This window comes from Cupressus sempervirens, chromosome 10 (genome assembly GCF_028749045.1).
Source record: "Cupressus sempervirens isolate cs-2001-9-10 chromosome 10, ASM2874904v1, whole genome shotgun sequence".
NCBI lineage: Eukaryota > Viridiplantae > Streptophyta > Pinopsida > Cupressales > Cupressaceae > Cupressus > Cupressus sempervirens.
This window is the reverse complement of record NC_143127.1, coordinates 90412492-90439660: the sequence shown is the minus strand read 5'-3', so window position 1 is coordinate 90439660 and position 27169 is coordinate 90412492. Positions and strand designations below refer to the sequence as shown.

At 33.7% G+C, this 27169-nt stretch overlaps 1 protein-coding gene across 3 annotated transcripts; it reads right to left on the bottom strand.

Moving 5' to 3' along the window:
- Positions 1-1799: 1799 nt before the first annotated feature.
- On the bottom strand, positions 1800-6101 carry LOC149532716 (polyamine oxidase 1-like). Of its 3 annotated transcripts, none has more exons than XM_089802948.1 (11): positions 5883-6101; positions 5720-5795; positions 5349-5598; positions 5107-5247; positions 4951-5012; positions 3610-3764; positions 3384-3527; positions 3147-3296; positions 2637-2891; positions 2445-2526; positions 1800-2247 (listed from the first exon to the last, which is right to left on the bottom strand). In XM_089802948.1, the coding sequence occupies exons 2-11, from the start codon at positions 5766-5768 to the stop codon at positions 2156-2158; spliced, it is 1380 nt and encodes a 459-aa protein (XP_089659074.1). In that variant the 5' UTR covers positions 5769-5795; positions 5883-6101; the 3' UTR covers positions 1800-2155. The 3 variants fall into 3 exon arrangements, 2 of the variants coding, with proteins under 2 accessions (XP_089659074.1, XP_089659073.1); XM_089802947.1 differs by having other exon boundaries at positions 1890-2247; positions 3147-3308; XR_016356648.1 differs by having other exon boundaries at positions 1906-2247; positions 2445-2557.
- Positions 6102-27169: the final 21068 nt, after the last annotated feature.

The following is a 27169-nucleotide window of genomic DNA, read 5'->3' as shown; positions in this document are numbered from 1 at the left end:
AAATTTTACATTAACTCCTAAAAATTGTTTCCTTCTTGTTGTTGTCAAAAGACGGCTAAATACTAAGCTCAGGTATTAAAGCGTGAAGTGAAATTTGGAATAGAAGCTCAAAACGAGGAAATTGTGAAAGATACAAATTGTTATATGGTATAAATGATCACGCATTGAAGATTTTCATCGAAGACATTTAAATGCGAGGTTATATTTAGAGAAGAAGCTAAAATAACTAAATACAAAGTGAAAGCATTGAATGTAGGTTGAAAAACGTGGAGCTGTTCAAAATGCAAAGTTATATGCTCCAAAAATTTACTCAGTGATGCTAACACTTACAATTAAATGTAACTAAAACAATATATAGAATACGAGTTCCACTAAATGTAAGAGAAGGTTTAATTTTTCTTGGCATAGGACTACGTTATCACTAAAAGCTAAACTATGTTAGATCTCCTAAATTCTTGGTGCTATTAAATTTCACTTATAATCATGAAATTTCTGGGTGAATTCGGGCTAACGTTAGATCTCGTGAATGCTAGGTGTTGTTAAATTTGACTGATAATCATGAACTGTCCAACTGAATTCAAGCTAATAAAAGTCCAATATCTATCAAGAGTCAAGACTGACTTCGAATCCTAAAATGCGGGGATTGAAGATGAGGTAGAAGTCAAATGTGACTAAATTTAACACAGAAATGTGAAATATAGGCGTAAAGAAAAAATTTAAATTTAGTTAAAATTTTCACAGAAACCGTAAAATGCAGAGGTAGACATGAGTTTAAATATCAAATGTAGGGGAAGCTTGAGCTAGAAGATCAATCATAGAGGTGAATCATAAAATCCACAAATGCATTTCAAAGAAAGCTATAGAAAAAAAAAAAACATGACCGCAACCAAAGTTGGCATACATTTACTTTAGCAGACGGTTCTCTCTAAACAATGGTCTTAACACATAAAAGCCCAAATTGAGCCATCCCTGCTCTGCAATGTCCATTTTTAAACATGGGAGAAAAAAAAGGCTCGAGATGGAAAAGAAAACAACAAGCAAGAAGGAAGGAAAAAAGGCTCGAGATGGAAAAGGAAACAAAAAGCAAGAAGGAAGGAAAAAAGGCTCAAGATGGAAAAGGAAACAACAAGCAAGGAGTTTAAAAAATAGAAATATTTCTTATTTTGATTTCCTATTCTTCTTTTGATTTCCGACTAGCAAGGCTAACAATTTGCCAGCAGAAATAAGTAAAAACTGGGAGCAAAACTCCCATATAAAAGCCTATCAACTTAAATATATGAATTCACATAGAAAACAACAACAATAGCATTTGAGTGTATTGTTTTCCATATTTATTTAGAAAAATAATTAGTTGTTATGTTAATTTTAGCTCATATTTTTTTCTCTATTTATTTAACTTTTGATTTTGATTTTGATTTTTTCAAATTATTTTAATTTATTTTTAAAATTAGTTTAGTTTGATTTTTAATTTCTATAATTATTTAACAATAAGATATTTTTTCGGAGAGATAATTTTTAAAATGATTATTTTATTTGTATATAATAAATTAAATTTAAATCAATAATATTTATTAATCTAATTAAAATAATTTAAAAATATTATGTTATTTAAATTAAAAATTATTATTACTTTTGACACTATATTTCTTGTCCAATATTGCCACATCGATTTCGAACTGATTTAACTTGACTATTGGTTGATGACATGAATTGACTCTGCAACAGCATGACTTTTGAGCACATCATGCGACTTCAGTTAAACGTATTCTCTAGATACATTAGATTAATCTTAGATATTTCTAACAAAATGATTTTCAAATTAGAATTTATTTGGCGGAATATTTAAAATAAGAAAATAATTGCTGGCATTTCGCTATCTATACGTGGCTCAAGGCAACAAAACGAATTAGAATTTATTTTTTCTTGAAGATTAAATGAACCAATTAATGATGTTTGTTGCTGTAAATCGTGTTGACATGAAATTTCTGCTGTACAGTTTTGTCAAAACTTTAATCTCGCGTGATACAATGTTTAGTTTTAAAATCTTGTCATTGGAAAAATGAGAAAAGACATGCTTGCCCTCTGAATTCTCTTGTGTTATTATATAAAATGTGAACATAAAGAAAAGGCAGCTCTTTTAATATAATCATCAAGCCTAATCTGGAGAGGATGACCAAGAATCATGAAGATTTCCAGTCGGCTTATCTTTCTTCATACTTTCTATCACCATATTTGCTGTATCGATTCCTGCATCATTCCAAAGAATTATAAATTGTTTTGGACATTACAACTTTGAAATAAAAAATTATTGTGTTTTTGTCTTGTTGGTCAGTTGTTATTCTACTTACATTTTCTTATAAAAGCATATAAAGATTCCATAAAACCTATTTTTATCTTTTAATATTAAAAAAAAAAGTAAAAATCAAATTACTTGATTAATCAACCTGAAAAGTATCCACCATGGACATAACCATTGAATTTTTTATTGGTATGTTCTCCTGTAAAGAAGATTGGCCCTACTGGCGCCTGGAGTACATGATCAAGATTTTAAAAAACACTGAATCAATGCATTATTCATTCTTTATTAAAAGTGTAAATAGGTGTACAATGTACAAATGCTTGATGTGAAATTTTACCCTTATGGCCTCAAAATGCTTGGAGTTGACAAAAATGGGATAGTTACTGTAACTTCCACGTTGAAAAGGATTGCTCCACCATTTTGGAACCAGAATCTCCTGTGCTTCAGGAATGCTTTTACCGAATATCTTTGTGAGAACAGCCATGGCTTCTTCTTTTGTCTTCTCGGAGCTCTGTAGCTCTATCCTCTTTGATTCCTCGTTGGTTACAGTCACTACCAGAATGTTTGCTCCTGGGTAGGCATTCTCCATGTTCTATACATCATAATGGGAAAAAATGGTTGAGAGTCAAAAATAAAATAAAAATTATTTTGTAATATTTACACAAAATTTATGGTTCATGCTCTCAGGTCTATAATAAATAAAATGCAGGATCACATAAAAATTAGCTAAAACAGCTCTAAATTATAGGCAAGAATTTACAATATAATAGTATTTATTTATTGTGAATCTTTTATCTGAGAGGTCTTGAATTTAAGAATATTTTGAAATAATAGTCCTAACACTGACCTGCCAAAATGTATAGTAGCCTCTTTTCTGATCTGCATAGAGAAAAAACTCCGTTCCCTCCCCGCTTGGCCAGAACTTGTAAGGAAATTTCAGGAAAATCTTGGTGTAAATCCTGAACTCGCAGTTGTAGAATGAATCCATCTTCCATCTCTGCAAATCAAACTGTGAAAACAAAAGCTTGTGTGGAAATAGTAATAATTCAAAGATAAGCATAGCATTTGGGGGGCCTGTACTTACAGGCAATTGAGGGGTAAATGTGATAAGGTCGCTCTGAAGAACTCCCTGGCTGACAGAAACAATGATCCACTTCCCCGTGTACACTGATCCATCCTCTGTTTTCAACCTCACTGCCGACTTTGTGTATTGCATTTCTCGAACTACCTATACACAATTCAAACAAAATAAGATTTTGAAAATTTCCTTTTCTCTCCATCAAAGAGCTAGAACATTTAAATGTTTAAACCTTTCGAAATTTGAGACGACTATCTAGAATACATCCATTTTGGGTATTGAGAAATTCTTGGGCCAATTTATGGATGAGATATTCATATCCTCGCTCATCTGCAACCAAACATTCGTTTGTCCCAAACTCTGTATAAGTCGGAATTGGCTCTACATCTGCGGTCCAACAAGTTGTAATCTGTTATAATACGAAATTTAATAGAATATACAAGGTCAGCACAAGGAACATTCGGATAAACCCATAGTAAACTTAAAATAATTCACATGTTCAGAGTTTTCTTCCAATTATAATAAATTTAGTTACAAGCATTCAATTGAGGCAAGGTTTAAATTGAAATTCGTATGTAGATGTGATAAATTTTAATGTTTTTAATTATTAATCTTCTAATGCTGTTCTATTATCTATTATTTTCCATTGTCATGATCTATAGTTCTACATTATAAAGTTATATTTGATCACATTATAGATATTATTATCTATATCTACTTTCTTCATCTTACTTAATGGATTTTATATGTGATCAAATCTTCAAGACATTTGAAACAAATAAAATTGATATAAAAATTCTAAAATGAGTAGAAATTTCAATAAAATTCAAGATCTTAAAATCAAGTTACTTAATAAATTTAAAATTAAAAACTCATTAAACAAATATGATGCATTTATAATTTTTTATTAAATATATACATTCAAGAAAATAAACATATATTCATTTGCATAATATTTAATTTTGACACTTTAAAAAAAAAATTGTATAACAAGTTATTTTGAAATATTTTTTTTATAATAAATAATATTTATAAATCATAGTAACATATCTTAATATAAAATATTAAAATAAAATTAGATTAACAATTCTGTGTTTGATCAGAATAGATTATGATCATAAGAATGTTTGTAAAATATCATACATAATTTATTGTTTTTTTGAATTTAATGCACATGTTATATTATATTAATTTTTACAATTCCAACAATCTTAAAGTCATAATAGAGATAATAAAAACATACAACATCTCAATCATGAAAACATATTCGTCCACTATCCTATCTGAAAGAGTTATATTTTCTTATAAAACCTTGTATTAAAAAACATTCAAAATGTTTTATTTTGAAACACTCCATTCAACGTATTGGATGGATATTTGACCTTAAACATGCATTGTTTGAAGTAATGACCAATGCTTGATTTTCAAATGAATAAATATTTACAGTCAAATGCATCGAGATAGACATTGCCTAAGAAGTCAGCTTGCATCCAGAAAATACTCATAAGCCACAACGAAAGAAAAAAAATATCATTGAACCCTATGCAAATCGTTGAAGACTTTGACTTCATACCTGCCATTTCAAAGTCATGCAGGATGTAATCTATTGCCAATTCAATGGGTGACGAGCCAGCTCTGAAACAACAATACAATGTCTCAGATTACTAAGATATCAACAAAAGCTGTGAAAATTTTCATAATCCCTGTAAAATATTTAAACTTTTCTTACAATCCGGGAGCAGTCGAAACATCTGTTCGACCTGTAGCAATGACGGACGCTTCACAAGCTTCACAAGCCAAATCGCGGTTAGCAGATTCAACTGCCAATTTATATGAGACCGCCGCTTCTGAACTCGGTACAAGTTTTCCCCTGTTTTTTCCAATTCTCGGAATCATTAGCTGTTTTTACGACAAAATCAAGCTAAAGTGAAGGGATATTTTACAGAAAACCTGATTTGGAAAAATATTAACCTTTGATCGTAAATATTGAACTTGATGTTGCTATAATCTGAATCACAAGTGCGAAGATTATATTTTGTGGCCAATTCCAAAATCGGATTTCGGAACTTTCCACCAATGCCCTGTATCCAGCCGGCACCTAATTCTACTGTATGCTCTCCAAATCGCCATTTGCAGATACGCCCCCCGATTCGATCCGTAGCCTCTAAGATTACAAAGTCCGAAACTCCGTTTTCCGACAAGGTTTTCGCGGCCATTATGCCTGCATCAAAATACTCCAATTTCAACGCCTACTGTGAAAATAAACAAAACTATTTACCAAATTTATTACTGAAATGCCGCGCAAACGATAATAACTAGCAAATATGTACCAAATCGATTACCTGAAATGCCTGCGCCAACGATAATTACAGTGGATGATGAAATTTCCATGTTTTCTCTCAGCGAATGTACCAAATCCTGATATAATGAAAAGGAAAATAATTGAGGAAAAGATAAGGATTGAGAGAATAAGATGAAATGACAAGATCTGATAAAGAGAGCTGCCTGAGATTCTTCAGCATCAAAGTGGTTGAATGTTGCTGTCAAAAATGAGGAGGTTCTCTGGTTTTTTTATTCAGCAGAACCCTATAATACAAAGCTTGTCTTTTCAGAAAGCTCCTATGAGAAATTTACACGTTCACGGCATGGACTCCTAAATATACAACTTTTATCGCACCACCTCCTCTCCTCTTTCTCGTTAATTTTTGTGTTTATGTCTTAAATAAGTTATGTCACATCCAAAAACCTATTATAGCGTCTCAATGTCTATTTTATCATTATTATATTATTATAAAGTTCCTAGAGAAAAGCATAACTGATTTTTTTAATTAAATCATTTAGGTTGGAATATTCCCTAATTCTTCCCACTTCTTTTTTTATATGCTTTAGTTTTTTAAGTTTTAGTATTAGTTTTTAAAGATTTATCCTCTCTTTAAAACTAATTATGCAAGATGAAATTAGATGTATCATAGGGAGTTGGAATTGATTCATCATTAGTTAATATCTTAAAGCAATAGAATAACTGTTTATTTTACAATTATATATTTTTTCTAAGTTGACAATTTTCATATATATAGTATGTAATTTTCTTATAGAAAAGTTCTTCTTACATGAAAACAATTCAATTTAGATATTATAGATTATATTATTAGTTTCTTTTGTAGGCTTTTAGAATTATAGACAACAAGCAATCTTTAACAATTGATTACACTATATATTTGCATCCAATCAAATTTAATAAATTATTTTAATAATTTCATATTAGAATATTTCAAAAATCAAAGTTAAAATTTTCTAACAATTTTTTTTTTTAAAAAAAACTATTTTTTCCAAATTTAACTAGCTCAAATTATGAACCGTAGAGTTGACGGAAAAAGTGAAGCACCAACCACATAACATTCCTAATGATATCATGGTACCAATATCATAAGCACCTAGAGTTGAGGGGAAAAAGGAAGTACCAACTACATAACATTCCTTACATTACCTAGCTAACAAGCAAGGATAGGAGAATCTAACCTAGCTAACAAGCAAGGATAGGAGAATCTAACATATGCCTTCCCTAGCACCATCGATACCTTGGTTAGCTAAATGATCTTCTATCCTATTGCCTTCCTTGAAAATGTGATTGGCAACAAAAGTCTTAAAGATCCCTAGGTATTCCATAGCATGTTGTAAAAGGTTGTCCAAATTCCAATTAAGGGTGTTCCCTTTTCTAATAACATTAATAGCTAGGAATACCTAACAATCATGCCAATTTTTTGAGTTCTACAACATTTTGTGTTTTCCCACTCCTTTGGATTTTAAATTTTGATGAGTGGGAATGGCCCCTAAGGGCCGGGCCAGGTCATGGATTCTTGTCCAGACCTGCAACTTGTTCTAACCTTGTTTGGGGTTGTCAAATGGGGCGTAGATTCTGATTGTCCTTCTTGTGGGGTTTTGGTGGAGTCTATCGTGGCCTCAATGGAGTGTTAGGAGGGAAAAATGAGTCATAAAGTGGCTCAAGGATGGAAGGACATGGTCCTTGGAGAAAACAAGACTCATTGCTCATTGGAAGCACCCACGGTGATAAGTGGAGATGAGGAAGTGGAAATTGTTGTCTTGGACAACTTGGTTGACAATGTGTCTACCAACTTGAGACTTTTCCTAATTGGCAAGTTTGTGGCCTTCCACCCATCAATTAAGATGGTTAGGAAGTGGGTAAGTCAGAGATGGAAAGAAAAGGGGAGCGTGACTATTTTGGTGATGTCAAGTGGTCTTTTTTGCTTCAAATTTATGGTAGTAGAAGACATGAAAATGGTGCTAACAGGGTCTTGGTTCTATGGGTAGCACAGTCTTACAGTGGCTAAATGGCACCCTATGCTGGATCCGGTGAAAGAGTTGAATAGGATAGCTCTAGTCTGGGTTAGGCTCGTAGGACTCCCCTTGGAATTTTGGGATGAAAGGATCTTGAAGTCTATTGGGAACTCCTTTGGACATTATATTGTGGTAGACATGATTACGCTACAGAAGTCTAGGCTAGTGTTTGCAAGATTCAATGTGAATGTTGCAATTGGTGCTTCTTTACCTGAGTCCATTGTTTTGAGCTCAAAGTGGGGTAAGAAGGTGCAACCCATTATCTATGAAAATGCTGGGCTTTTCTGCTAGAAATGCTCATCATTTGGATACTTGTTTATTAATTGCAATAAGAACAATAAGTCTACTAAGAAGGGGATGCTAGTAGGGGAGAAGGAAGTTGTAGTTGTTTCTTGGGAACTAGGAGAGGAAGAAGTTGTATCTTTGGATAAAGGAGAAGAAGAGTTGGGGGAGAAGGTGAAGATGGTTTCTTCACCTAGGAAGGGGCTAGAAGAGGAGGTTCCTATCCACCTAGGAGAGGTGGAAATTGAAATGATAGAGGCTTCTAAGAAGTCTTAGGTATCAGGTGGGTCTTCTAGGGGGTTAGAGGAAGGTGAGATAGTGGATTTCAATGGAGAGGAGCCTTTCCCCTTTTCTACAAGGCACAAAGGACCTACTTAGCACTCCATCAAGAAATATGGTGATTGAGGAGGTATATGGGGGTTTGGAGGACAAAAGTAATGTAATTGAGAAGGGAAAGGGAAAGACTGGGAAGGTGAGGAGGTAGCTAGAGTACTTTGTTGGAGTGAAGATGTTCCCTTAGGTTCTAAGAGGGTGGATAAAATCAGCACATCATTGGCCACACTTGAGAATGTTGAGGGGAAATGCTAAACCTAGAGAAGGTAGACAAGAGTATCAAAGAAACTTGAGATGGAGAAAGAGTTGAAGATGGATGTGGGGAAATATGGGAAATAGAGTAGAAGAATGAAGCAGATGGCAAGGGAGGTGGCTAGTGGCAAGAAACCAACCCCAAAGTCAATGAAAAAAGGTAGAAAATTATTATTCTATCTTGGAACATGAGGGAGTTGAATAGCTCTCAAAAATAGTTTTCCCTCAAGTAGTAGCTGCCTGACATGAAAGTTGATATCCTTCTGATCTAGTAAGTTAAAATGACCATGTCTAACCTTGAGTGTATTGCTAGTTATATTTGGCTAGGTGCTCATTTTTGTTATAGTAAAGTAGAGAGTGCGTCGAGAGTTGTGGCCACTTTCTATAACCCAAGTGCAAGTAAAGGATGTTTCATACATTGTTCTAAAAACTATCTTATTACTGAACATAGGAGAATTAATATGATCTAGATCATCATTAATGTGTATGCCCCAAAATCAAGACAAGGAAGAAGATGTCTCTGGGAGGAACTATCTTTCTTCCTTTATCATAATAAATATACCTTCTATATGGGATATTTTAATTCCCCACTTTACCTCTTGAAGAAGTTTGGAGGAATAGTGGATTTTAATGAAAGTATAAAGGACTTAGTTGAGTTCATCAATAAAATGATATAATGGATATGGAGATGTGTGGTCTAAAGTTCACTTGGTTGAATAATAGGAAGGGAGTTGACCTTATCCAAGTCAAACTTGATAGACTTTTGGTCTTGGTTTCCTGGGAGGGTCTGACTTCTTCCTCACTCACGAGATTACCTAGGATGGTCTCAGATCATGCTCCCATCATTTTTAATTGGAAAGAGGTGTTTCAGGGGGACCTAAGACCTTTTAGATATGAAATAATGTGGCAATCTCATCTTGACTTTGGTGCTTAGATGGATGAGTGGTGGGGGATTAATGTGGAAGGAATTGCAATGTACAAACTCTCTGCTAAACTGGAGAATATTAGAAGGAATGTTAGACCTTCGCCAAAAATACTTTGGGGATAACTTTAAGACTAAGAAGGAGGTGGAAAGGAAGTTAGAGGAGCTCCAAAAAATTATAGGGGAGGGCTTAGCCTCAGAAGATATGATTTCAAAAGAGGAAAACTGTAGGAATATTTGGAAAGATATGATGATTAGAGAGGAGACCTTTTGGAAGCAAAGATCAAGGGTTTTATGGCTCAAGCTGGGGGATAGGAATACTACTTTTCCTCCTAGGTCAACATCCATCCATAAAAGGAGAAACACTATTGATGCTGTCAAAGATGATAATAATGTGAAGCTTACAAAAATTGAAGAGATTGGTAGTTGGGCTATAGCTTATTTCAAGAACTCTTATAAGGAGGAGCATGTAGAAATGTCAAGGAGGAGGACAAATGATGGCTGATTAATTCCATACCCATAGTGATCTTGGTGGAGGAGAATGAAGAACTAACACAGTCTGTCACTAAGGAGGAAGTTCACAAAGCTATTTTCTCTATGAAAGCCTATAAATCTTTGAGTCCTAATGGTTTTCCCCCAGCTTTTTTCTAACATTTTTGGGAGATGATTGAAACAAATCTACTCTGGGTTGCCCGTGACTTTTTTAGAACTAGGAAGCTTCTCAAGCAACTCAATAAAACACTTATTTTCCTAATCCCTAAGGTCAAGGACCTGGGGGCTCTCTCAAATTTTAGGCCAATTATCCTTTGTAACACTACTTATAAGATGTTTTCTAAAATTTTGGTGAATAGGCTAAAACTGTTGCTGAACAAATTTATTGGGAAAACCTAGAATGGGTTTTTTCCGGGGCATCAAATCCTTGATGTATGTTAGGATAAAACCACAAATAGAAATAAAAAACTACATGCAAATATAACCAATAACAGAAAATAATAGATCACATAGAAATGAACACAAGGCACCAAGATTTTACATGGTTCATCCAATCCCTGGGCTACATCCACCAAACAACAAGTCTGATCTTATTACAATCTAGTGATTACAACCTGATTACAATCTGTAATTCCTTATAGCTCAATACCGCCACAAGAACCAATTTTGCATCACACTATGAAACAATCCCTAACCCTAAGCCCTTTTATACAAGTATTAAACCGCTTTAGGGTTATAACATGTCGGCCATAAATTAGCCATAACTTTAGTGGCGAATCTACAAATAGTACCAATTTTATTTTCGAGGTGATGCCCCAAACCCACAAAATTATGGAGTATGTATAATGCTTTCCTGATCAGTCACCACAATCTAACAATGTAGCCATAACTACTCATGAGGTGCTTCACTCTATGGAGAAGAGTGGTAATCTGGGTATGACTTTGGAACTCGATATCTCAAAAGTTATGATAGGATCAATTGGAGCTTCTTGTATGATGTTATGGTTAAAATTGGTTTTAGACATAAGGTTATAAGGCTAGTTAAATCAATGATTGAGACTGTTAATTATTCGATGCTAGTGAATGGTTCACCTTGGAAGAACTTTGGTGGGGAGAGAGGGCTAAGACAGGGGGACCTTATCTCTCCTTACCTATTCATTATGGTGGTAGAAGTGCTAGGTAGGGCTTTCTTGAGAAAGATGGAAAGGAGGGAGATGAAAGGTACTGAACTTGCTTCCACCGGAGGTGATGCAACAGTTTGTGGTTGACACTTTCCTAAGTAGGGAATCCTCTTTGGTGGAAGATAAGGCTTAGAAATTTGTCTTGGAAGTTTAAGTTGTTAATGCAAGATAGAAATTTAATTTGGATAAAAGAAAGGTGTTCTTCTTTAACACTTTTCTAGATATATATCAGAGGATCTTAAATATTCTGGGGTGTAAGACTACCTTGCTCCCCAATATGTATTTAGGGCTCCCTTTGACTATGAAAGATGAAAGCAATAACTTTTGAAATACCATTTTGGAAAAAATAGAAAAGAAGTTGATTGGGTGGAAAGCTAAAACTCAGAGTAGTGGGGGTAAGCTTCAGCTTCTGATTTCATCCCTTCAAGGCATTCCTATGTATTTCCTCTCTCTTTTCAAAATCACTAAGAGCATAGAAGATAAATTGGAGAAAATCCAAATAAATTTCCTTTGGTCAAGAGGAAGTGATAAGAATACGTTAAGCTTGGTTAGTTGGGATACGGTTTGTAAACCTAAGAGTAGAGGATCTTTAGGAGTTACAAGGATATTTGATTTGAATAATGTGCTTCTTACGAAGGTGGAGTGGAATCTGATGAAGGAGGAGGCCAATTGGTGTAAAATTTTGAAAGCCAAGAATTTGGGAAATTTGAATGTTTCTCACTGCATCTAGAGAAATGATCTTCTAATCGGATCTAAGGTTTGGGGTAATATACTGAGAAACATAAGTCTTTTGAGGGAAGTTGTGAGGTGGCTGGTGGGTGATGACAATCAAATTAATTTTTGGGAGGATATGTGGCTTGCTAACAAACCTCTAACCAGAATGAAGTATGGGCTCCTTTAGGATCACCTATAGGAGTAGGTGGAGAATAAGGTTGTCAATTTTATTGGCTCAGGGAAGAAGTCAAAGAAAGTTGAACTACAATAGAACACCTTCAATGGTGAGGACTTGATTGAGGAGCTAAATGGCCTTCTTGAAGGTTATAGAATCATGGGAGTGGTCTAGAATGATACTTTTATATGGAACGCTACCTTGATGGGGGAGTTCTCTGTCAGGTCTACTCATAAATTAATGTTTGAAAAAGATTTAGAGCCTAATTACTAGGGAAATATCTAGTTCAACCATTTGATCCCTAAGATCAACATTTTCTGGTGGACCACCATTCATGGGAAGATCCTCACTATTGATAACCTCATGAAAAGGGGATTCCAATTATCCAACATATGTTATTTGTGCAAGAGAGTGGAGGAGAATATTACCCACATGTGCCTAGAATGTAACTATGCTTCTAATGTATGGGGGAGGTTATTACAGACACTAGATTTAGATTGAGTGTTTAATAGGGGAATTGAGTAATTTGTTAAGAGTTGGCAAGGCCCTTTTACCCACCCCCTCCTTACTCAAATGTGGAAGATAATCCACCCCCATACTTTCTGGGGTATCTAGAAGGAGAGAAATAATAGGGTATTCAGGAATGAAGAGAGAAGTGAGGAGGTTGTTACAGACATGATTTGCAAATTTCTAGTAAAAAATATGAAGATCTACAAGTGGAGAAAATCAGTGATCCCCCTAATCAGATGGAAATTAGGATTGCCAAGAGATGGAGTTTGGAAGAGGGGCTAATGGAGATTGATAATTCCAATCTTCTGGAAAGGAAAATGACACAATGGGAACCCTTGAGAGAGAATTGGGTTAAGCTCAACTTTGATGGTGCTTCTAGAAAGGAGGGATCAATTGGTGGAGGTATAGTTAGAGGTAGTGAGGGAAGGATTCTTTTGGCTTATGCTAGAGATCTAGGGAAATTTTCCAACAATATTGCAGAAGCTATGTCTCTATTCTGGGGTCTGAAAATGGTGATCAATGTTAGATGGGAAAACATGGAGATTGAAGGTGACTCAAAAATTATTATTGAAATTGTAAAAGGCATCATGAATGAAGGTTGGGCAATTAAAATAATTGTTGAAGACATTAGACACTTATTAATTATTTTTAAATTATTTTAATTGCATCATATTTTTTGGGAGGGAAATGGGGTGGTTGATGGCATGGCGGCATTAGGTCTAATGTGAAGGACCTACGATGTTGGAGGGAATTCAAAGCCTTACCAAACTTGGTAAGAAATTTAGTAACTAAAGAAATTAAGCATGACTAAGTCTAGCTAGAGGATTTTTTAAAATTATATTGAATCATTGTTGATTCAGTGAATGGGGAAGAGTCATTATGGATAGATGGCAAGGAATGGCAGAAAAGGTACTTGTGATAATAAATTTACATGGTCTGAAATGGAAAGAATTTCAAAGTTTGATATGAGTGTATTTTTAATGATTTTTTTGTGTGTATCCTCATACTTTGTGATGAGAAAAATTTCAAATTTTAAATGGTTTGGGCTTATTGGGAATGATGGAAAAGACTGGAGTCGAGATAAAGATAATCGATACATGATAACTATGTCTAGATGGGACACAACTATTCATAACAATAAAGGCCTTTATGAATACTTAAGGCCCATTTTGCACCTAAGTATGATTGCATTCTTCATAATTTCCTCTCATTTTGGGAGAAGGAGAGACTTCTAGGAAAAATTGCAAATATGGGGGGCAATCTTCTGCAAACTAAGCCTTCTATGATAGAGGATAGTGTTAGGAAACCATTGGTTTGGTATATGCTAAAGGAGGGAGGATTTATCCTGTTCATGGAGGCACTGAATGGATATGATGAAATTTATTCCGTACAGTTTGTTAATTCTTGGGAGGATAGAAAATTCATGATTAATGTTATCTCATTTCATATTTCAGAGGAAGTTATCTCTCTAGTGACAGGTCTTGCTATGAAGGGAAGGAAATGGAAAAAAGTGATAAGGGTGGCTGATGAAGAAAGTTTGAATTATTTCTTCCTACAGTGTGAGGAACTCATTCGCTATAGAGGAGGGTTTATGAGGGAGAAGCTTCTAGAGCCTTGGAATGGAGTTTATCTAGTGTTGATGAAGTATTTAATGCTTGAAGGGAGGTATGGTGTTTTCTATTATTACCATTTCCCTCTTCCAGACCATTTCCACCACCGTGATTTCATTTCTATTCCATTTTTTCTATTACATGATTTGGTTGATACGGTTGCCAATGTTAAAGAAAAAATAAGGAAGGGGGTTGATTATACCATTCTGCATCAAGGCTTGATGTTCCATCTTTATCAATTCCATCTTGCTTTGGTCTCCCCTAGGATTGTTGAGATCGATATCCCTACTCCTACCAACCCCTGCCCCCAACAAATCCCTCTTAGGATTACAGGTACCAAAGCCCCTACCCCCCAACCTTTGCCTAGTGGGTCCCCTATGGAGACAAAGCTCTCTCCCTAGGTAAAAAAGTGAAGTTAGAAAAAGGCAAAGAGAAGGAACTAGAGGACTTAGAGGAGGAGGGGAGAGGAGGTAGGAGGAGGTCAGGGAGGATTGCAAAATCCAATGTAAAAAGGAAGTTGAGATCTGGGACCTTGCAGGAAGAGGATTTGGATTTGGAGGAGATGGGCCACCCTAAATAAAGGATTAAATAGAAGGCTTTGAATTTTGGTGGGGGGAATATGGAGGAGGAGGAAGTGGAGGTTTTTGATTCCACAAGGTTTGGCTCAGGAGGTGTGATTAAACGAGGGAAAGACATGATGCATGTTTTAGCCTCCATAGTGATGGGATGTGTGGACCTCACTCAAGACCAGTTCCCTGATACTATGGATAAAGTGCCCTCCCCTATTACAATTTCCTCTCCTACTAGGGTTTCTACCAAGGATAATATTATACCTAACCCCTCGATTATGCAGGATGTCACTAAGGAGTAGGTGGATGGCTATCAATGTGACAAGTTGGAGGTCACTAAGGAGGTCTAGAAGATGGCTAGCAATGAGCTATGGGAGAGAATCTATGCCCTAGAGGAAAGAATGTGTCGCTTGGCAAAATTTACTATCAAGGTGACACATGTTGTTGCTACCACATTACATCTGCTAAAAGACAAGGAGGGTGATCTAACCAATGAGGACTTTAGAATGTTGTTCGACTTCCTTGTTGAAGACTGGGCAGAAATCCTCCTTAAGGGGAAGGATGCCAAGAAGCCTTAGGGCCTTTTCCTCCTAACTCTTTATGTTTTTAATTTTTTGTTTGTCAAACTTTGCTGGGTTTAAGGCAGTTGTGCCTTTGTTTTTATACTTTCTTAGTTTTAGTAGTTTTAATACAAGTAGTAGTTGTTTAATGCTTGTTGATACTTTTATCTTTGTGCTTTTGAGTAATGTTTTTGTGTTAAAAGTGGTAGGATGTAATTTTGGTTGGTGGTAATCTACTGGTTGTGGACCAATTTGTTTTTTTTAAGGGCCAACCCCCTTGTTTTGGCTACTTTTTAATTCAAAAACATTAATAACTAGAGTGGAATGTCCTTCTATCTCTAGATTATCTACTTTGAGCTTACTACATTCTTTCACTCCTTCCAAAATGCCTCTAAACTCAGCCATGTTGTTGTTTGTTATACCAATTGATTTAGTGATTGAGGCAATCCTTTCACCTTTCCAATTATGGATACAACACCCAATATCCACCAAACTAGGATTACCTCTTGATGCCTTGTCATAGTTGAGTTTAAACCATGCCTCCTCTCAAACCCTCCAAGAACAATTTTTCCTATCCTCTATTAGAGTAGGTATATTGTTGGTTTTAAGGCTAGGCCTGATTAAACCTTCTCGTTTGTTTCTCATCTTCTCATCCCAAAGGGAGAAAAAGCAAGACTCTTTCCAAAGTTTATAGTTCTTATTTACCACCTCCATATACTAACTTCTAGTTTGTTCAAAAGTTGAGGGATATCCAATTTTTTATCTTTAAAGATCTACTAGTTTCTTTGCTTCCAAATCTCCCAAATAAGAAAAGATGGGGGGGAGGTTTGCAAGTTATGATATGAATCCTTAGGGTGAAGCTTTGGCCAATTGAGAAATAGCTCCACTAAATTATTAGGTATAACATATTTCCAACCCAATTTTTTAAAGAGACAAGCCCAACATTGGATAGAATATTCAAAATAAAGAAGGATATGGTTAATGGATTTTGAGGCTTTTTTAAAAAGCACACATATAGATTGTCCTTGGTAACCCATTTTTAAAAAAATATCTACTTTAAGGATTTTATGATGAAGGGAAAGCCAAGTGAACATACCCGCTTTAGGAAGGTGATTCTTACCCATACATAAGTCTAGAGGGAAATTAGATTTGGGGAAGTTCAGAGCTTTATAAAGTATCTCATAACCAAGTTTTGTGTAAAAAATCCCTATAGGGGACCTAGTCCAATTGATTCTATCTAGTCTAAGGTTAAGAGAGATATTTCTTGACTCAATAATCTCCTTTAGTCTAAACTTAAAATAAGCATTGATGTCAAAATCCCAATCTAAATTCAATTTAATGGAGAAAGGGTCATGGTTGGATCAACTTATATAGTCTTCTATGAACACTCTAATCCTTTCTTTTAGAATTTGGATTGGTCTTTTATTTGGGAACGATAAAGAAAGAATAGAGAATCCTTCTCATGAATCATCCTAGAAATGGTATTATGCTATTATTGGCACTTCCTTTTATTTTTGTTAAGTAATTAGATGGAAAGGAAAATAAATGGCATCATTCTTTTTCTTCATGGAATCAACTTGCAGGTACATTTGAATAAGATTTCACTTTGGAACCTCTAATCTTATTGAGGAAACATTAGACTGATATGGTAAGAGGGAGAATAAAGCATATATTTTAGTCATGTGTTCTCTATTTCTATTTCCAAAATACTATAAAGTTCTACATGTATTTACATATATTTGGAAGCCTACCATGTTTCCTAGGTTTTGGCTCAATACAAGGATAGTTTAATTGAGCTATAATGGAGGAAGTGCATAACTGTCTTTATTCCATTAATAGTCAAAAAGGGGATTTGGTTGCAAGAGTATCCTTATGAATGGATGTTTCCAAACGATGAATTTGTTGTTAATAAAAATGATGGCTTGGAGATATCATCAAATAGAACTACAATGCTAAGTGGTTTTAATATTAGAAGATAATAGTTCTCTTCTATATTTTTATGCATAAATTTTAATTATTTTGATATTGTGATTTTTTTTCTTTTATTTTTAGGTAAATTTAAATATCCTTTTATTTTAAGTTGTATTTATAAGAACTAAGATTAAACTTTATTTTCATATAAATATTTTTAAATTAATTTTATTATTTTGTAACTTAATTAACAAAATTATATAAGAATATACTTATATGTAATTATATTTATTCTATGTTTTTATATAAGATTTCATTTATTTATAACATATTTAAAAGAATGAAAAATATATGATTTATGTTTACATTTATTTATGTGTTCATATTAATGAAGATTAGATAAATAAAAATATATGAATATAATAAATATAACGAAACTAAAATTTAAAAAAAAAATGAAAAATAAGTGAATTTAAGAAAGAGAGGATTAGTTATACATCAATTAATTTAGCAATGTCCTATCTCCAATAAGTAGCAAAGGCACTCAAAGTTAGCAGCAAAACTATCATTTGATAATGATCCTAATCTTAGCGAAGGCAACGTGATAAAATAAATAATTAGATGAAAATTATGAATTGCAATCAACAAAAAGTGAATGCCACTAAACATCACGATGATGATATATATTAATAATAAGTTTTGGAAAATAATTTTCATAGAATAATCTCATTGGCAAGTCTTTAAAAAAATTATTGACAGGACATACCTTTTTGCAACATACAAATTACCCTAATTTTGAGGTGAAGAAAAGTGTACAACTTCATTTAATATCTAGGAAAGATAGTTTGAAAACCTTGTAGTGCAAGAAGACATATAAATCACAATGAATATAGTAGACAGATAAATCATATTTTAACATATTGTAAAAGACCATGCTTAAAATCAAATTGGAGTTATAGTAATTCCTCCACATGTCATTTGGTTCAATCTACTAACACAATTTTCTATGCAACATTTCCCAATTATGAAGCTACCTATTCATACATTGTCCATGCAAAGAGAAACACCCAATTTAAGTTTAAGGCACACCACACATAGAATTAAGGAGCCATAGAAAACCATCTAGATTTCCATGAAACTAGTTGAGAGGATTCAAGCTACACTTGCATTTGGAGTAAGGGCCTTCGTCCTCATTCCATAGTAGGTATGACATATGAATGTAAACAACATTCAAATAAAAAACTTGAAGAATTTGGTCGGTGTCCATCAGAAATCCACCATTGCATAAACAATCAACCCATTTAGTACCACCTAAAAAAAGACTAGTTATTTGACATTCCTTTAATAAAACTAGCTATTTTTCATGCCTTATTTATGGAGTCTTAGGGTTTGATAGATTAGCTATTTGTCATTCCTTTGATAATTTTAGAATTAGAAGAAAATAAAGCAATTTATTTGTTATATTGGAATTCATATTGAGACTTGGAAATTGGAGAGCTAAAGTGAATTCCTAGGTAAACCCACCTAAATTTTAGAGAGTTCAAAGTGGAGAAGACATTGTAAGTCTTGTCAATTGGTCCTTTTAAATTTTTTTTCTCATAAAATACTTGCCATGGTTTTTAGCTAACTCCTAAGTATTCTCTTTTTTAAAGGGTTGTTAAAATTCTATCAAATTAGAAGCCAACAAAATGACTTCTTCGTTGGGGACTTGTATTGATCTCTTTTAGTAGACAAACCTTGAGAATCTTTAAAAAAAAAAGGAAATTCAATACAATAGGATGTACATGACATGGGTTGTATCCCAAAATATGATAGTTCATGTGTCAGAGTAATGCATTGTCCATGTGACATAGTTTTCAATTCCCAAAGTGCATTGTGATAGAGCTATCTTGTGTATTTGGCCTTTATGTCAGATCTGCCACCAATATTCTATTCTTGTGATAGTTTCCTATTTTCTAGCCATATTAAAATTTTTCCTTTCAATGGGTGGTGAATTGGTTAAAGGTTTAGTAGTCATTGATATATTTTAAAGTGTTAGTTTGAAATAGCCAATAGAAGAAAAAATATGAGAGCGTATATGAAGGCAAATCCAAAGGTTCTTTTATGTATAGAACTACCTTAGGTTGGTAGAAGAAACCAACCAGAGAAGAAGGGAGATCGTAACCACACATGGAAGCCTTGAAATAATACCTTAGACCATTCACAATATTAGCATGTGATAGAAAGAGAATCCTCATCCCTGAATTCTGAATTTGAGAATACTAGGCTTCTGGGTGAAATCTTCACTACTCCATTACCCAAGGAAAGAGTATTCCAGGTTCAAACTATTTCTTCCATAGGAGATACTACTTTCAGACCCAATATGTCTAAGAGGTCTAGCAATGATGGGGATATTAGAACACCCTATATATTAGACCAAATCTCAATCAAATTCTAAATGTTGAAAGAAATCTCATAGATCCAAATGATCCTATAGATTTAGAGACCACCTCTACAGATCTTGATGATCTGTTGTTTGAGATTGAAACACTTATGAAAAAGGTTGCAGAAGAAGATGCTAAACATATGTGTTTGGAGAAAGAAAAAGAAGTAATCACTATGAATTCCCTCATAGAGAGGGAAGGCTTTCTTAGAAGAATGGAAGCACTCAAAGAGCATAATAGGAAGTTGGAAGAGAAATATTCTACTCTACATTTAGAAATATTTGGAGATGTGGGAGAAATAAGGTCTAATATTCAAGATCAAGAATGTGTTCTACAAGAGAAGGAAGGATCTGTTATTTCTCAAGTTAAACCACATAAACCAATTGAATAAAATGTGATAGATCTCATCACTAAGAATGATAATAAAAAAGCCTTTTGTTGGTGCTCAGATCAATGAGCCTTATGGTTCCTCCAAGATTATTGTCATTTCTAAAATTAACCTAGACTTGGAAAGAGCTAAAAAGGAGAGGGAAGATCTCACAAAAATAATTAGGTAAAGTTGAGAATGAGGCCAAGGAAACAAAAATAAGGAGGAAAATCCACTTCTTAAAATCCACTTTTGTCTTAACAACTTGGAAAAACTAGTCTTCACGGGGTGCATCTTCTATCCCAAGTTTTGGTCCTGTGATAAATAGTCAAGTATTTTCCCAATCACTACTAGATTCCTCTTCTACTACTACTTCTCAATTGGTTCTAACCCAACAAGGAAAAATTCCCATGAAAACCTAGGTTGTTGGACCTAGTTCTTCCAATGTATTAGGATCTTAGAAAAGACCCATCAATATAGAAAAGTAGAACCAAATGTCCTTTGTAGGTATTCCTATATTTCCTCATCCTATCCCTAATGAGTTGAGAAATAAAGTCACAAATTTCTTTGGAAACAATGTCATTAGTGGTGAAGAACATCTCAGAAAAATTATTGATATGTTGAATGATTATGAAGTTGAGCATGAAGATGTTGTCATGACATTATTTGTGCATTCACTCATAGAAGATGGAAGAGGTTGGTTTAGGAGACTCCCTCATGATAGCATTGGTTCATGGGATGATTTAGAGATATGTTTCAAGGAACAATATGGAGATAACACTAATGCTAGCTTTTGTTATAAATGAGTTCAACAATATCAAGAAAAATTAGAATGAATCTACTTTTGATTTTAATGTGAGGTTCCAAAAAGGAATGTATAAGTTATTCCAAGTCATTAGATTAGGTGAGAATGTATGCCTGGCTACATACTTTAATGATTTTGTTACTACAATGTCTTATACTTTAAGAGACAAAGATCCAAAGCATTAAGGGATGCTATCAAGATAGCTATCAACATTGAGAATAATAGGAGAGCATTAGGGAAACTTGGAAGGAGAGAAGATCCTAAGTTATTTAATCCTAGGGGGAACAAGAAAGAAGGAAATAAGCCTATCACAACCAAAAAGCATGAGCACAACAAAATGGATCAGGTAAGCTTGCTTAAGAATATGAAACCTTTAGTAAGAAATGCAAATAAGCCTAATACTGGTGAAAAGCCACAGCTCAATAATAATTATAATAGGCAAACTAGATTGTAGAACTAGACCTACAACACACAATGGATATATGGAAAGCCCATTAATAACCCTATATAAGGCATAAGTGACAAGAATACACCAGACCCACTATAGAGAAATTTTGTGAATTTGGTAAAAGAAATGCCTTAGTGCATGGTTTGTTGATCTCCTCATTCTCCTAACTACTATACAGTTGCTCAGTCATTCTCTATAGCTCAATAGACACTACCTAAAGAAGGGGAGGAAGAAAAGGATCATGATGATGTGGTTTGCAACATGATTAACTCCTATGATGATTGTGAAGAATTTGATAATGAAGAGTTTGAAATAGATGTGAGCAATCAGCAAAACATGTGGGTAAGAGCACAAAGTTGGGTTGCAATTTTGTAGAAGTCCATAGATTGCAATTGTGCTCTTCTAGAAATGGGTACCTATTTTTTGTTCGGGCACTAGATCTGAAATTAAAAAAATGGGCACCTATTTTTTATTTTCAAAAAATGAGCACCTGATTTTAAAAAAATCGGGTGGGTACCCATTTTTGAAAACATAAAATATTTGTATTTTTTAGAAATGGGTACTCGTTTTTTACTTCTAAAAAATAGGTACCCATTTCTAAAAGTTCAAAAAAATAAATTTGGGGACAAATTTTATGTGCTAATTTGACATTTTCAAAATGGGTACCTATTTTTTGAATTTAAATAACAGGTGCCCATTTCTTAGAACATTGAGTGGGATTTTTTCCTCCTACCTCAGATTTTTGTTTGGAATAGGCTTGGTGGGACCAAGCCTATGCCTTGACCTCTCAAGATTTAGCTAAGCATTAAACTGACAAATTCACACCTTGCCATAATTTTTAGAGGGTCTTCTTGGTCAATTTTTTTTATGAAACAAAAAACTCAGTAGAGCTCTTGCCATCCTGATTTCAGAAACATAAATTTTATAGTGCTATGATTTTATTTACTATTTTTGCATTATTTTTTAATGAAAGGTGGTACCTAAATGTAAAATAGTGGAGTTCACTAAAACTTTAATAACTTTTTTATTTTATAATTTTTCTTGAATTAATTTATATGTTATCAATCTACATACAATTCTTTTGAGGTTAAAAAAAATAATTTTTGAAAAAAGTGAAATTTTGATCAAATTATGGTGTCTATACATGAGAGATTTTAAAATTTACCTTTATAGCCAATTAATAATTAATAAAAATTTATTCAATTAAAAATTAAGGAAAGAATATTGTCATCAATCTTAGGTGTATTAGGTAACTCCATTTAAAAGGATTTATATAAATTCATTTATTTGTGTCAAATTATGGTGTTCATACACGAGTGTGGTATGGTCTTGAAATAGGCATTTTGAAAAAGTGGTTTTTAAAGATCCATACCAAAAACAAAATCTATTATATGGGTATACAAATAAATTACATATTAAAAAAGTAGATTCAAAACACTAAAATTTTTATTTCTAAATTTTTTTATATTCAATCTCTAAATGCATCCAATTTTGTCATCAATTGACAAGAAATTTCAAAAATAGGAAAAAAACCTCCACTTTTTGGCCAAAAGTGAGACCCAACTTCTTGCACTAACCCATGTACTAGTTATACCATCAACAAATTTTCTTAGATGATGAAGTTGATGTTGATGAAAAGACATGCAACATGATTCTAGGGGTTGAAAATATGAATATGAGAAAACCTTCCAAAGAAAAAATTGACAAAATAACTACTAAGATGGTTCTCAAGTTCATAGTACTTATAATCTAAGGAATAGAACAATAAATAATATTGTTGGGAAGGCATTAGGTATCTTCATTAAGTATATTACCCATAACATGAATAATGGCAATAAAGAAGAGGATAAATTGGTTGTCAAGATCAAGGACAATAGACCTAAGAAGTGGGAATGCAAGAAGAAGGTGCAAACTCCAGGTGTAGATGCAGTGAAGAAAAATACAGAAGAAAGAAAATTAAGTCTTGATGTTGTTAGAAAAATTAAGGATCTTCTTGTTCAAGTGCAAGTAACTAAAGCTAATCCATGCAAACCCCTTGTTTATGATCCTATTGATATGATCTCTATGTTATCACATATTACTTTCAAGGTTCCTTTATCTAAAATGGTTAGGACAGAAGAACATAAAAGAAAATCCCTCTATTGGTTAGGAGGAATTGAGAATGCTACTGTCGTTAAAGGAGAGTCATCATTAGGGCATGGGATTTAGGCTATGGTAAAAGAGAAGGAAGATAAATGAGTGATATTTCAATTAGCCCAAATGTATCTGGATAGTTCATTAGCAACATATATAAAGAATATTGACCCTTTATTCCTTAGCTTGATTATAAATGAAAAAAACTTTGAAGAATTGTATGATTGATTTAGAAGCCTCTAATACCATTATACCTTTTAAAATTATGGAATCCCTCAATCTAAAATTTGACATTAAACAAGGTATATGTCGATCCATAGATGCAAGGCAAGTCCCTATTATAAGTACCATCAATGCATTTCCATATAGGTTAGCTACTTATCCTAATGTTTACTTAACCATGAGTGTCTTAGTGGTTGATATTCCTCCTCAATATGGAATGTTACTCTCAAGAAAGTGGAGTGTTGCAATGGGAGGGAGTCTACAGTGTGACTTGTCTTTTGCTACATTTCACATAGATGACAAAGCTATCAAGCTTAATAGGGAACCAAGAGTTATTCATATGATTGAAGACAACATTAATAGTAATTCTACACATTTCTTAGATACAAAAGTAAATGCTTTTAGGGATGAAATTACTATTCTAGAAATCGAAAAGATAGTCCCATTAATTTTACAAAAATCAATAATATGCATAGATTTAGAGAATGTCTAGAGAATGTATTTTGATGGGGCTAGCTCCAAAAAAGGGTTAGGGGTTAGAGTAGTTTTTATCTCACCAAGAAATAACACATTCAGGTGCTCATTTACTTTGAACTTCACTTACACCAATAATATAGCAAAATATGAAGCACTTTTACTTGGACTAAAAGTAGTTTCTAGTCATGGCATTAAAAAATTGCACAATATTGGTGACTCTAAGTTAGTGGTATCTCAGATTAGGTACACTTATGCATCCAAGAATAATAGGTTAAAAAAATACAGGAATGTTGTATGGGATATTGAAGCATTTGATTCTTTTGGAATTACTTGGATGGATCGAAATAACAAAATAATGGCTTATCTAATAGAAAATGTGGTCATCAAACCTAATCATATATCCTTTGTTAGGTTCTCTAAGATTGAAGTGTAGAATAGGCCCTCAATTCCTAATAATATAGAGAATTGGAAGGTATTTGAAGATGACAGAGATATTCTAAATTTTCTTCCGAATGAATAAAAATTCCATGGTCAAGAGTTAGATTGTAGTACCCTTATTGAGAACATAAATAGGAAGGACATCATTTCATGTAGGAGCATCTAAGGTCTTTTCTATTTACCCTAGTAGTCTGATGCAAGAGCATCCTAGCCATTGTGTTATCCCACTAATGTTGTTGGTTACTACCAAGTTACATCAATTTCCAAGAGCCAATAAATTTTTAGTCATTGTCGAGTTGAAGTTTTCTATCTTCATGTTAACATACTAGTTAGTGTGTTATCCCATTTATTCTATAGTATTGACTGAGTGATCTTTCAAGTGTCGAGTTGGTCAATTGTAGTGTTTTCTGTACCAAGTTGTCCAGTATTGGACAAGTTTTCCTTCATGTGGTGAGTGTTCCTTCATGTGTCAAGTGTTCCTTCATGTGCCAAGTGTTCCTACTAGTGCTAACTGATTCTGTATGTGTTGAGTGCCAGTATTTTTTTTTTGTGTCTGGTTCCAATTAGGACCGACCTGACAAGTATTTAATTTTGTGATGGGTATTTAATATTTGTTGATAGCTAACTCATGGCTTGGTTATGCATTTAATGTAAGGGTTTATTTAGTTGGTAATTTGTAATAGATTAACTTTTGTCCATGCAAGTATTTAAGGGGATCTTGGCTAGAGTCTTAATCATAATTTTTGGAGTCATGAAGAAGTCATTTTAGTTGAGGAGTCTTAGTGTGGAGTATACTGGAGGTAGAAGTTTGCATTTGATTCTGGAGATCTATTCTTCTTTGAAAGCTATATTCTTCTTTGAAATGGCCATATCCTATAAGGTCATACAATTGAGCATGTTGGATGTAAACTTCTTGATTTTAACATATGAAATATTGTCTCTCTGGATCTGAATCTTGTTCCTCTTGTTCATTTTCCACTGTGCCTTTGTTTTTTGGTTTTTGGATCACCTCATTTTGGGGTACATCTAGATTCATGTTGCATCACTATTTTTGGCCAAGAGATATTGTAGTTGAAAATAAATAAAGTACCTAAAGGGTTAGTAGTATTGGAAAGTTATTTTAACAATCAAGATAGGGTCCACCTAGAAGTCAAAGACAAGAAACCAAAAAAGTTGGAAGAAACTAACCTTGGAACAAATGAGTCTCCCAAAAAGGTATATATAGGTAAAATTTTATCCCCTACTATAATAAAATCCTTAGTTGATCTATTGAAGAATTTTAAATACATTAATTTACATGGTCTTATGATGATCTAAAGGCTTATAGGGAAGATTTTTTCAAGCATGTTATCCCACTAAAGGAGAATGTTAAACCATTCAGATGGAAGTGGAGGCCCATTAATCCCACATTAGATACAAATATGTAGGAAGAATTAATGAAGCTTAGGGATGGGGGAATTATCAAGCCTATAAGGTATTCCACTTGGGTATCAAATTTAGTGCCAGCCAGAAAGAAAAATGGTGATATAAAACTATGTGTAGATTTTAGAAATTTTAATATTGCCTCCTTAAAGGATAGCTATGTTCTACCCAAAATGGAAGCTATGTTGTAATAGGTCATTGGCTTTGAGTTGATCTCTATGATGGATGGATTCTTGGGTTATAACCAAGTATTGGTTAATGAAGTGAAACAATTCAAGACTACTTTTACCATAGCATGGGGAACATATGTCTATGTTAGAATTCCTTTTGGCCTAATTAATGTATAGGCCACTTTCCAAAGAGCCATGGATGTTTCCTTTGTAGAATACATAAACAAATCCATGGTGTTTTACCAAGATGATCTGATGGCCTAGTCCAAGAAAGCAGAAGATTGTTGTAGATATTTGGAGAAAATAATTTTAAAAGATTTAGAATATGAAGCTTTCTTGAATCCAAGGAAATATTTGCTTGGAGTCACAAAGGGGAAATTGATTGGCCATATAGTATCTAATGATGGAGTGAAAATTGATCTAGAGAGGGTTGCAACCATAGATAAAGTTCCCAAACCAAAACACATCAGAGGCATCCAATCATTATTTGGCCAAGTGAATTTCTTAAGAATATTTTAACCAACTTTTCTAAAATTAGCAAACCCATATCCAAGATGCTTAAGAAAGGGGCAAAAATCAAATGAAAAGGTGAACCATCCATTTATTTTTAACAAATAAAATATTTAATAAAGAATTCCCCTATGCTTAGAACTTCGTATTACACCAACCCAATGCATGTTTTTTCATTTCCATCCTTTTACACCATTGCAACAGTCTTGCTCTAGAAGAATGAAGAAGGTTTTGAACAACCTATTCCAATTTTTTAGCAAACCATTGCAAGTTTCAAAGCTAAAATATGACATAAATGAGAAGAAAGGCTATGCTCTTGTAAAAGTGGTCAAATCTTTTAGATGCTATTAGGTTGGTGTTATTGTTATAGATTTTGTTCCTAGTGCTTCTATGAAAATTATTTTTTCCTAGTAATAACTATCTGGTAGAAGATGAAGATGGACTAATTGGATTTGAGAGCTCAAAATGGATATCCAAATTACAAAACTAGTAAGAGGCAAAGGGTTAGAA